The following is a 13,320-nucleotide window of genomic DNA, read 5'->3' on the forward strand; positions in this document are numbered from 1 at the left end:
TATATTTACATATTACAACTTAAAAACATGGTCAGGTTTTGTCTTTACTGTGGAAAACAAGTCTGTGCTAACACAACTTATCCCCATCTTTCTGTTTCTGTGACGCACTCTGCAATGCCATGGATCCAGCACATGTTCTATTTCATACTAGATCGCCTTGACTGCACCAGAGAGGAAAGTAAATAAATAATGAAGCCTGCAGCGCTTGGGATTCCCAGTAGATCTCCCATCCAAGTACTAGCTAGACCGGCTCTGCTTACCCACGGATGGAAATATGACTGATTGCATAGCAGTTTGATCCACTCCTGGTTTCACTATTTTGAGTTTAAGATAACACACCTGAGCTTGTTACCTATACACTGTGGCTCATCAAGCTCATAATAAAACCTGGAACGGGTAAAACCACTGTGCAATAGGAGACTTATTCCCATCCCTGTTAGCTTCTGGAGATCAGATCTGTGGCAGTTCGCTCTCTTACCATTCTCCCATCCGCTTCTCCAGCTCCGGTAACAGAAACTGCCCATGGAAGGTGTTGATGGAGGAGATGTTGGAGAAGATGTTTTTTACCACGTCAACTGGGAATGTACCCTTGTTGGCTTCTTCCATCAGTTTGGCACAAAATACCTGCGAGTGACACAGACGAAACAACACTGATGGGGGTGTCAGGAGCTCTGAACACTTCAAGATAATGACCACATGGTAATATGATTGATACCTTCCAACAACAGTATGCATAACCACCAGGGGCTTTTTCTTTCTGATTTTGTCACTGTGGGTGGGGGTGTTTTCAGCGTGGGGTTTTGTGGTCCAAAAACCCCACAAAAATCGTACCTTGTAAGTATATTCAACGCCTTTTGGTATCACTTCAAAAGGGACTGAACTTAAATAGTGACAATACACAATGTTTTACCTTATCAGGGGTTCACCAATGTTGAATCAATAAATGTGGCTGCTCAGAAGTACTACTAAATGTAGTGGTATTGTAATGATTAGAAACAAGTCTGGACAGGATGATTTACAACCGAGATCTCTTTGATCTTTTATTTGAATCTTTTTTCGAGTTGTCCAGGGGTTGCCACTGATCTAGTAGAAACTAGAGGAAATAAACACTGTGGAGAAAACACAGAAGTGCAACCAGTGTCACAACCGTAACTCAAAACACACTGCCCCATCCCATCAGTACTTTGTGACACCAATTCTGTTAAGCAACGTGTCGGTACAAGTATTAAGTTTGTTTTGTCTTTGTATGAAGGTGTCAAGGAAGAGATGGGGTTACCACTGAAATATCGTGGCCTTAGCAGAAAAACTTCATAAGTGAAACCCCAGTATATACGCCGTAGTTCCTTGATACCCCAATACATGACGGTAACATGTTACCGTAAAGTTTATTTTTTACCATTCACTTTGTGGGTTTTCAGATATGCTCGGGTACACCTTTTGGTATTTTAAAAAGCAAAAGAAACATGGAGCAAATTTAAAAAACTTTATAAAGGAAAACGAATAGTCTATCGAGTTATGTCGAAAAGTTTGCAAAATTTTTTGTGTTTTCTTTAAACCTCGTTAAAAATAATCTGAAATATAAAAGTATGTGCTTATATGAGTTTGTTCCTGTATGCGTCAAAGTAACAGATGTGTGCGCAGTACACAGAAAGTGTACTCTCTATATGTGTATCGGAGGTTGTATTAAAATCTCGCAGGACTTCACATTTTTCATACTTCACACATATTTACATTAAAATGTGTCTTTTTGAGAAACTCACATGCCTACAGCATAATTTTAAAGCATCTAAAAAGACTTGGATCCGAAGTATGTTTTAAAAGACTTGGATTTTGTATTTCATAAAATTTTGAGTACGATGTGGAAAGTTTAGTTTAACAGATGAACCTAGGCTTCGGTACAGATTTCTGAACCTCACTAAAGCCTTTTCGTCAAATACCACACCACAGTGTAAAAATGTCTGACTCCGTTGACTCAGTGAAACGGACGGCATCTTCGACCTGCAGCAAACTTTTGCTTACAGGCAACTAATTAGTTTGGTGTTCGTAGAAGTAACGTCGTTTGTCATGCGTGGGTACCTTTCCCTGCTGTATAGTAACGCGAAAGTCGCACAGGAATATGGGACGACATAACATTGTCGTTAATCACCTTATACTTTTTATTGGTAGATTAACCAAAGGACATGTGAATCTAACAAGGTTTCCTGTGTTACTTAGTTTGTTCTAACATTCTGTGCTTGCGTGTGCGACACGAACGACACGGTGTACATATTTTGATTGTTTGGTGTAATAAACAAAACTGTGACTAATTCCATTAATTTATGGCCTCACAGCCGGAAGCACTGATGCAATGCAGCCCTTTCCTAAGCACATAGCATTTTAAGCACATGGTATTTTGCAGGTCTTTTTATCCCTTTCAATGCAAGTTAAGTTGTGCGTAGAGTCGGGTGTCTCTTACTGTAGAAGAGATATCACCTCATGTGGTTTGGATGAGAGGTCAATGTAGAGATGAGCAAAATGATGGCTGTTTTACTAAGAGACGCCTTATGCACGAAGTATTCACTTATTATAAATAAAAAAAAACACAGATTGTACACAGGAACATAAAAAGTCTTACTGTTTTTTTAACTTTATAATTGTGCTGTTCTGTGCCCAGGGTGACATATGTACAGAGCATGTACTGAAATGAACAGTGATTGGTTGATTTCTGTACTACATAGTACATTGTATTTCATTACATTTAGACCAGGTCAACAGATAGACTGCTTTGTTTTGAGCACAGTGGCAGTCACCCAACAATAACCATGTACTTGCATTGTAATAACTTGGTAATTACTAATGACCCTTGCACTTACGTGGCAAGTACTATGTAATTACATGGAAATAGCCTTGAGAATGACAGCTTGTTGCAACTGCATGGTGCACTTCCATCACACATATATCCACTTGTAGTTACTATAGTATGTGAGAGTAGGAACGGTTGATTATTACCAGGTTAGTATAGGGTTACTTAAGCCCTGTAATCTGACGGATCTCACCTGGTCTAGGAGGTTTACCCGGGTGACGTAAGCTCTTTCTGTTTGTAGAAGTTCTCTGGCAATCTTGTAAATTTTCTGTTCATTTGTTTCCTAAAAAAGAAAAGAACATCATTATTCTAACCGCTGCTCCCACAAGCCCATTTTGATCAATGTATTCATGTTTGCAGTTCACCCTGAGTAATGTCAGCTTGAACTGCATAATTCATAATTCGTATCTTCACTTGAAATCAAGGATTCCAGGAGAGGCTTGTGTCTGAGTGAAGCGCTAGGACAGGGCTGGTGCTGCCCGCTAGATACATTTGTTACACAAAGCACTGCTATGAGAAATTTAAGGTCAAAGGTCAACATAAGCTGAATATTACAGTTTTTTGTTTCTACATTTTGTCATTTTAAGGCTAATCAGAATATGCTGTTAAATATCACAGACGTTTTAATGATTTAAACATTACAATGTTGAATTCAGGTGGTTTCCAACAAACAGACACTCATGTAGTATGCCCTGTATAGAACCACTGACACATTCCAGTGGGAAGATTTCAGGGCCTGACATCTGTTCCGGTGCATCCAAAACATTTACAGAAAACCTAATGAACAAAAAGAATGGGCATATACAGTTTAAATATATTACTGCCCTTTATAGTAGACTCTGATATTTTTGTGATGCAGCCTCTTTCTCAGATGTCCTTGTATCAACTGGCTTGTACCAGATAGAAATGATGTCACATTAAATGTACTGTTTCTTGTTATATAATAAAAAATACAGTGTAGGTTGCTGGGTAAAATACAAGCTGATTTTCACACACTTCAGGTCAGAGCAGCCGGTAAGCCCACTTGTGGTATAGCTGTGATCTCTCGAGGTGCGGAGATGCAGTCCCACAGATACTACACTCCATTGTGTATTGTGTTTTGATTCTCAAGACAAAAGCCTACACAGAGACACTCTTTACAGGACAGATCCCATTTTTGATCACAAATAACAAAGATACAGTAACTTATGGTCAGAAGTTAAACTTCTGTTGCAAGACAAATTGAAGTATTTTCTCAATGAAATTTATAGGAGCGGGCAGCAATTACTGATTCTGTCCTGTCAGTGATATGAGATGCCTGGCATTCTGCATAGTTGTTAGATGCTCCCTTGCAGTGTGCGAGGTTGGCAGTTCGCGCCTAGCCCCCACCCTGTAACAATGATATACAATTGCACTGCCGTTTGTAAACTTACAAGCTGCTTATACAGAATCCTTAGCACAATACAGAGATAGAAACTGAGAGGAGAACAGTGCTCTGCAGGCTCAGAGACCAGTCTCGTTCGCAGAGTACTTGACAAGCTTTAAATCGTGTTGCTCACTTTACTATACATGTATATCAGTGACACACATCCCGCCGGGTTTCTAAATACAAAATTACAGCTACCAGGAATATGACGCACATCACCATGATTTACTGTTTGCACATGTATGTACAGATGCTCACTTCCAAATTCCCCCCAGCTTCTAATAATTTGTGCTAAAGAATCTTCCAAACAACTTTCATCACAATTAGGCAAGAGGTTTTCAGGATATATTTTAAAGTGAGACATAGAGAGACAGATAGACATACAGAGAGATAGACAGATATATAGACATACAGAGAGACAGACAGACAGATAGACATAAAGAGAGACAGAGACATACAGAGAGACAGACAGAGACAAAGAGACAGACATAGACAGACAGAGATAGATAGATAGAGAAACACAGACAGACATACAGACAGACAGAGAAACAAACAGACAGACATACAGACATACAGAGACAGAGAGAAAGAGACAGTCAGACAGACATACAGAGACAGACAGATAGATATACATACAGATAGACAGCATACTTACATATATCCACATTTTATGACTCTATACTTGACGTATTCAAAAGAAAATCCTTGGCAGGTTTCATTACAATTGGACAAGCAGATCTCCAGAATATCTTAAAATGTCAGTGTTACTTACAGACAGCATCCATACACCCCCAGATTCTGCAATACTCAATAACTTGTGCTTAAGAAGGTCCTCAGCAAATGTCATCACTATTGGACAAGTAGTTCTCTAGGTAAAGTAAAAATATGTGATATACAGGCAAGCGGTCTGACAGACAGACCTCAGCTTCTGATAGACTTAATAACTCAAGGAGTATCGCACTAGAGTCACAAGGCACCTAATATATACAATATTTTTTCCAACTAATATTTTGGAAATCCACGAAAGTGCAGTCATTAACAATATTAATGTCTACTGGTCATAAAATGAAACACTTATATGACATCTCCCGAAGACATGGAAATAGTTCCATCAGAGTATTAAGAATGATAATCTTTCTTTTTCTGGTTTGAAAGATCTTGTCTGGGGAATTGCTTCGAATCTCCTACCAATGATCCTCCTTCAGTCCACATTAACACATAGATACCTGTGTTATTCATTCTGCGCTCTGACCTGTATGCTGCTGATTCTGTTTGTTTTACAATAATAATAATATAATAATATCTTTATTTTTATATGGTGCTTTTCATAGTAGTCCACTAGTGCAAAGCGCTTTACAGAGGTAGGCTGCTAACTGTGCATTATATGCAGAATCACTTACAATAGGACATTGATTTAACATCTCATGCGCAGGATGGAGCACAAGGAGGTTAAGTGACTTGCTCAGGGACACACAGTGAGTCAGTCAGTGGCAGAGGTGGGATCTGAACCGGGGACCTTCTGATTTCTATATGATACAGTATCGCGGCACACCAAAACAAGTATGCTAGTAATTAGAACGTACACCCCATTTACCAGCCATTCAAAAACAAAGCTGTGAAAAGCTATGTTTTTTCCCCGCCTAATACAAAATTTAAAGAAATATTGCACTAAAAATAAATGACCCAGATGCTATAGAGTAGAACTGATCTATGTGTACACTTCAAAAGCAAGTTGGAAAGTTTCTATAATAAGGCTCGTGGTAAGTGATGGCATCCAAAAGCTATGAGCACTACAATCAACTGTTAATAAATCTCAGTTAAATATGCTGATGTCATGAAGTTCCACCTGCTAGTATAAACAGCTTTAAGAATGTGATACATTACAGTTTTATTGTTTTAATATTATACAATACTTTCAAATGAAGCCAGTGCTGTTCTACTTGAATAACATGCACTAGGGTATGTGCTACCATTCATTTGCTTCAGCTGTTCTTTGTTATCTCAGATTAACAGGCCACATTATTTTAGTTCCCTTGCAGAGCTTAAAAAAGTCTACTTCCTAATCTAACAGTCTGCAAGCAGTTGTGCTCTGTGAAGTGTTGCAGCTTGATCCAGATTTAGCCCAGCTGCAAAGCTCCACAGCAACAGGACTAAACAAACAGTTAAAGCATCAGCACTTTGAACTGAAATAAAGGTTTACATTTTAATAATTAAACAAGTATGTTAATATTACCCATCACCACTGTAAATATAAAGATAGAGCTACAACTGTTATGTGACCACTGTGACCAACAACCAATGACACAGGGGTGTGCAATTCTTGAAAAAAAACTTTGTTGTCCAAGGGACAAAATGCTAGAATCTACTTCTTAAAAATCTAATTGCCCCCTCCCAGTCGCACAAAACACACACAAAAAAGTCAAACATAACTTGTAGGATTTTGGTTTTATTTAGCAGTGAACACAATCAATTAGTGATTAACAGAGGCGGGTCTAGCCATGTAGCTTGACTGGTTCACAAAATTCTTCAAGATACACAAAACGTTCCCTGTGACCTGACCTCAGCTGAACAAATGTATAACATAAATGTTCATTTCAGTCAATTTGGAACACATTTGCTAGTAAATTTAAGTGACATACTAAGATTACAACTATATAAGTAATACTTGGAGTTATTCAAATATAAAAATAGCTTCTGCCTGTTTTTTTCCACTCTTTCTCTATAAGCTGAATCCAACTCCAGGTGTTTTAGTTTGTTGCATCACAGATACAAAATCATTGCCTACTATTACTGCTGCTTTGTGGAATTCAGATTCTGTCTTGATGAGACAGTGCTGTACTAACCAAGTATTATATTTTATTTTTTAAGTGGAGTTTCTGATCAGATGTAAAAACAACGTGAGACATTTAAAAACTTTTTTTTTTTTTTTTTTAAATCATTTAAAATAAAATAAGTCAATAGAATAAGCTACACCGTACATTATTTCAACACATCCTTACTGCAGGCACAGCAAAGGCAAACAATTTCTACATCAATGACATGCCATCCAGCAGAGAAAGAACCTACAGTAATAGTAATTTAGGGGCAATGTGCTGCTTCCTCCTGGTGAAGAAAAACTACTCGTCCGGAACATAATATGGTAGAGTACTGCCTTTGAGAGATGACTCACACATGATAGATTGGATAAAATTAAAGCTAAAAATAGGTACCACACTGCAGTAACAGCCATCTTCATAACTACTGCTGCACAGGTACATATTACCAGTACTGTAGGCCTCTTTAGTTGAGGGTAGAGTTTTGTTCTGACATTTCTTACAAAGAAACGAGAATCCTTCCCATGGTAATACAGAAATTGGTAGTTTATGCTTTTATGAATCCATAACATCAAAACGGTCAATCAGAATTCTAAGGTAAAACTTTTAAGAAACTAGCTCTCTCCCCCCAGCCCCCCCCCCCCCAAAAAAAACATTTGTCTACCTGACTTAGCTTCTTATAAGTGTTACGCTTATATTTATTAAATTGAGGTCAAACAGGTACAAAAACCACCAAATCAAACATTTCTGTCTAGTGCCATTGTTCATCAATGAAAAGATCCCAACAGAATTAGCTAGGACAAGTTATTAGGCAAAATACAGATGCATGCAATTGTTTTATTTTTCCCTAGATTAAATCTGTACCACTTCACATGCAGTACTGCCATTGCAGTCTCTGTAAAAGACCAAGCAGAGTTACAGTGCATGGAGCAGAACTTGTGCTCACTTCTGACTTTCAGTTCTGCCCTGCAGGCAATGCCGGTACTTCCTAAAAGTTAAGATCAAGCTTTTGACCTTCGTCTCGTACAGGGATGTAAGATAATAAACTTTGCTCAACAATTCTTCTGATGAAATAGAGGGCGTTCTAATCGAGCCATAAATATACTATACATGTGTAATACATATATAAAAAGTTTGACTAAATAGTATCAACTACACTAAGGCACAGTTTGAGTAGTTTTCTGCATCAATATTGACTGCACTTGCTTCTATCAAAGACTATGAACCATCGAATAGCCCTGCAGAAAAATTATTTGACCTGGATGCAATAATAAAAAGTGATCAGCCCATTTCACTACCCTTTTTGCTTGGAAAGTAAGAATATCTTACCGTGATTTCCATGGTATCCGCTTTCTTGTTATTTTGCTCATTTTTAGTTTCCTCACTTTTCTCCAGCTCTGGTTCTGAACCATCTGTGCTGGTCCCATCCACACACACTCCCGGGTCTGTATCTGGAAGGGCTACAGCCCGGCTGTCTGGAGTCCTGCTGATGCTATTTTTAGCCTGACCTTTGCAGGCGTTTGTAGTTTGTGTTGATAAGTCCCCTCTGTCTCCATTCACTAAAGCACTGTCCACTGTGGTGCTGTCTTGCTGACCTGGTCTCTCGAATGAGGACGGGGGCATCTCCTCTTTATCTGTCACCTCCATCTGTGCTACCACTCCATTGGCCGTGTGTTTCTGTGAATCCTGGGGCTCCGAGGCTGCATCTGTGCTGTGGTTACACCTCGCAGGATCTGTCTTCTGTCTGGGGCAGTGCGATGAGAGCCAAGATTTGGAGGTGGCGCTATGTTGCTTCACGAGACCTTTAGGAGTGTTTGCAGCTGGAGTGCCATCTTTCCTCACTTCGCAAGGGCTTGAAATGAGAAAGAAGGAAAAAAAAGAAATCAGTGAAAAACTGCCTTGTAACCTGAAGTCAGCAACTTCCTCTTCAGTTTCGGAAATATAACTGATCTTGTAACAGAGCAAAGCAAGCAAGCTTTACCACAAAGACTCTCGGCACAGAGAAGCACCACTGCAGTCCCAGGGGAGTGCCTGCCCTATATCTATCAGATACAATGTTCAGCTTCAGTTTTAAACACATACAGTGTGGATGAAACCATTTTGCTGCACATCTTCCCGATAGGATGTAAGTCTTAATTGTAGACAAGTGAAATCCAGGCACCATTTCTTGTTATTGACAATAAAAATCATTTTAATCCTGTTTCACAAAGGCTCCCATTAACAGCAAAACACAATCTGCTGCCCAATCCGTTTCTTTAAATATATACCAAGCTGCTGAATCATCCCCCAACAGTTTCTACCAAATCTTACTGTAAAAACATTTAGCATACTGCTAAAAACACATGCTAGCTTTAATGAATACTGTACAATTTGAAGAGCATTATCCGTTTTTAGCATGAGTGTGTGTGTCTGTGTGTGTGTCAGTAATACAGAATGCACAAGGCTGTCTGTTTATTAGGTGTTACATGGAAATGAAATTTGCAAAGGGAAGCTGTAAGTTTCAATAGCAAGTCATATGGCTTTTACACTTCATCAATGCGGTAAAAGGGTTTATTTTCTTTGAGTTAACCGACTTAGTTATTTTCCCTAGACTTCACAAATAGGCATGTTGTGTTTGAGTGGACTTATTTTTCCTTGCTCTCTTTACAGGTCTGCAGTGTTGAGAGTTGAGTTACTTAAACATTGTCAGACTGACAAAGCAAAGTAAAAGCTAATTACTAATATATGAATTGCAAAGTACAAATACTACTACGACTACTAATAATAATCAAACCTCTAACTCTAGTAGGCTGCAGTAAGTAGCTCGGCCTTATTACATTTTTTAACCAACTTGACAGAAAGGTAGGAGCCAGTGTCAGCTGACGGAGAGTTCCACAGTGCTCCCCTTGTTAGCCACGTTGCAGTGTCCTTCCCTATAGATTATTTCTTCACTCTATACAGTGTGTCAAATCTAAAACCAAAAGACAGCACTGGCCAAGACACCTTTGTCACGTGCTGCAGATGCTGCTGATCCGTTACTATAGCAATAAAGACACTGTCGCTGTTCCGTGCAGTGTGATCACTGAAGAGAAGGGTGGAAAACCCAAGGAAGTCCAGAGTTTCTCATTGACTGGACTGTGAGAGCCTCAGTGGCGGTCCCTTGGAGTTCATGGAATAAAATACGCCATCAGTTGTGTTTTTTGAGAGGAAGAGAACGCGATTACTAAAGCAATAAGAAACAACTTGCAGTACGCACTTTAATTTCCCTTTTTGGATGTTTATTTCTCGATGTTCAGATTTAGTATATGTTTTTTGGCAACTTTGCACTGAAATTAAATTAAAAAAACACCACCTAATGTTAAGAACTATGTGGGTTATCTTTCTTTCAGACACACTGTAGTCTAAGCTTGGTATGGCCTTCCAACTGCATTACAAATGCATCCGGCCTGCACTGTAACCTAGTAGACCGTCTCTAGTAAAGCAGCAGATTGTGGTGGGTACTGTATTTTTGGATATATTATGTTATAAATGTAATTAAATGTATGAATGAGCCTTTCAACCAGAGAGCTCCATTGGACACCAAGATGATTTCTCAACGGATCTTTCCAGTTTACGTATTTTGAAAAAATAAATACAAATTGGTGTGGTCAGCCAAGTTTTAAGAAGACGCTATCCCCTGGTTTACAGACACTGGTGTGGAGCAGCTGGTTCTTGTACAGTACCTGCTTCCTTCAAAGTGACTGATGAGATGGGACACCTTGCCCCTGGGCCCCCCCTGTGGCGGTGGCGTCTCCTCCATCCGGCCTCTCTCGCTTCGGGGAGCTTTGCTGCTGCTGTTCTGGTTCGCCAGTCCCGTCCCCGGACTCTGGAGGGCTGAGGGCTTTGGAGGCACTGCCGGAAAACAAAAAACAAAACAAACGCAAACCCTTTACAAGTGTGTAGACTGCAGGAGTTCACAGCCTTATTAGTAAAGAGATGATGCACGACCCCTGTAAGATAATAAGACTGTATGTACCACCTGTAAAAAATAACACACAAACCGACTTTGCATCAGAACGGCTACGGCAAAAACAGCAGATCAAAATGACGTCCATATTTGAAATTATTTTGATTTAATGAGTGGGAAGAAAACTATTTAAATTTAATGAAACACTACAATCATGAAAATCTCTGAGCGATACCAATACAAATGTAAAAACTGTGGAAACTACTGAAATTAATTTCAAACATTTACAGCCTTATTATGTACAGTTGGGTTTACATTATTTATATTTATCAATATCTGATCTGGCTATTGTTACAAAAAATATTTACCAACAAAAAACTAAATTACAACAAAAAAGAACCTCAATAAAACTGACAATTAATAAAATACACAAGGAAGCACAAGCGAGACATCCTGTTGTGCTTTCACAGCACAGACAATGTTAAAGGTATTAAACATTTTGAAAATTACTTAAGGTAAGTGCCGTTTGAAAAAGTGCTAATTAAAAGCAGAGACAACATTTTGAAATGTAAAACCCCAACATATTTATCAGTATTTATCCCTGCAAACTGGTGTGACATATTTTGTACAGTGGTTAGACGCTTGCTTGGGGATTCATATGCATCCACTGGGAACCCCCCCCCCTCACTGCCTGTGATGCAGTGCCCACTATAGGCAGGGTTTGGGACTTTCTGTTTACACTGCCCTAACAAAAACTGGGGCAGATGAATAAAATGCAGAGCGAACAGGCTCTGGGCATTCGTTGCCCCTTTTTATTCCAGCCAGACCCCTTGCTAACCATATTGAATCAAAATATTTAATTTACTGCCAATATAGAATGACTGGGTGTGGCCTTTGTTTCTCATTTTGGTCACAAAAAACAGTCTTTAAAGTACAGTGCAGTTCACAGCTTTTAACAATGAAACTTTACCTTTTAGGGATGGTAAATTCAATTGAATTCCCATTAGCTTGCTGTTTTCTATTGGACTGGATTAGGCCAGTTGTCCTTCTATACACCTTCTTCTCTGTATAATGGCCACAGGTGAGAACCTATTGTGAACCAGGTGAGCATGATTAACACAGATCCCTTGCGAAGCCCAACTAAGTCCAGTTATTCAGTAACAGTATGTCCTAAATGTCTTTCTGACACTAGAATATGAATGATAAAACTGCGTATGCAAAATAGAGGGTATCTTGTGAAAGATATAGGATTTGTTGGTTATGCTCTATTTAAACCTCTAATTTATTGTGCAGAAGTTAACAACAATACATGCCATTGATCAAAGCATCTTCACTTCCTGGAATATGATTTAGTACAGCTAATTGCTGTTGGTGTAAATAAGTGCGGTTCGGTAATTATTCCGGTCCTTCCTTTTTCTTCTACGAAGATACTGTGTACGTGCATGCGACACCGTGCGGCAAGCACACCTACACAAATACATGTGTTAATGCTGAAAACTTTTTTTTTCAATGAAAGGAAATACAACCATTTCGATAAGACCTCAGATGACTACATTTTCTAAACATTTATATAAATTCAGCATGTTGGTTTTTATTGTAATTTGTTTGTAAGCTTCATTAGGAACTATTTAGTAAATCAGACATCACAAGGCACAGTTGTGCCAACCAGAAGACGTGTCATGAGACTGACTGCACAGTATATGAGGCCAAGAGCAGTTAGCTGCTAGTCAATTGGCAGCATAAGAGGTAGAAGCAAAGATTTCTCCAAGTTTAAAAGGGACAGTGGGCAGACCACTAATCTGTATTGCAGACTGCAGCTACAAAAGGGAAATCAGTCACCTGAATGACTTCAACCACTATGCACAATACCCCAAAGCAAAGGGAGTCAGAAAACTATCAGCCAGAATGGGTTTCCTTATAGCCCGGTGTACAGCAATTATATTTATAAATGCATTTATGGTTATGATACTATAATCGTCTTTAAGCAAAGAGGACTTCAGATCTTGCTGAGATACAATGTTGTGGCTGCCCTTTTATCTTTAACAGAGAACATCCTAACCATGACAATATGACATTGCCTAGGCTACTTCACAAATGGGACACCATTGTTTTTTGAGGACATACTGAGGACTGACAGGGTAAAAAAAGACAAGATACCTATAAAGCAGTGGAAGTCGCTGGATTTCAATTATTTTCTTTTTTGGGTTATTGTTGATAGTGGTAGGCGTAACTGGGCTACAATAACGCAGAATTAAAGACACCTTTATTATTTAATCTTTCATCTATAAATAGGTATCCTGAAGCACGTCACCACTTTTACTTTACACGTCCAACA

General features: G+C 38.9%; 1 protein-coding gene across 4 annotated transcripts in view; it reads right to left on the minus strand.

The window, feature by feature from the left end:
* The window catches only part of LOC121319545 (FYVE, RhoGEF and PH domain-containing protein 4-like), a 132,015-nt gene that overhangs the window by 16,940 nt on the left and 101,755 nt on the right, over nucleotides 1-13,320 (minus strand). For all 4 annotated transcript variants that reach the window (XM_041257099.1, XM_041257101.1, XM_041257100.1 and 1 more), the window contains 4 exons: nucleotides 10,762-10,930; nucleotides 8,390-8,912; nucleotides 3,036-3,125; nucleotides 479-624 (listed from right to left, as the gene is read on the minus strand). In XM_041257099.1, the coding sequence (XP_041113033.1) occupies nucleotides 479-624; nucleotides 3,036-3,125; nucleotides 8,390-8,912; nucleotides 10,762-10,930 (928 nt within the window). The remainder of the gene's footprint in view (nucleotides 1-478; nucleotides 625-3,035; nucleotides 3,126-8,389; nucleotides 8,913-10,761; nucleotides 10,931-13,320) is intronic.

The sequence above is a fragment of the Polyodon spathula genome, chromosome 8, assembly GCF_017654505.1.
Source record: "Polyodon spathula isolate WHYD16114869_AA chromosome 8, ASM1765450v1, whole genome shotgun sequence".
Classification (NCBI taxonomy): domain Eukaryota; kingdom Metazoa; phylum Chordata; class Actinopteri; order Acipenseriformes; family Polyodontidae; genus Polyodon; species Polyodon spathula.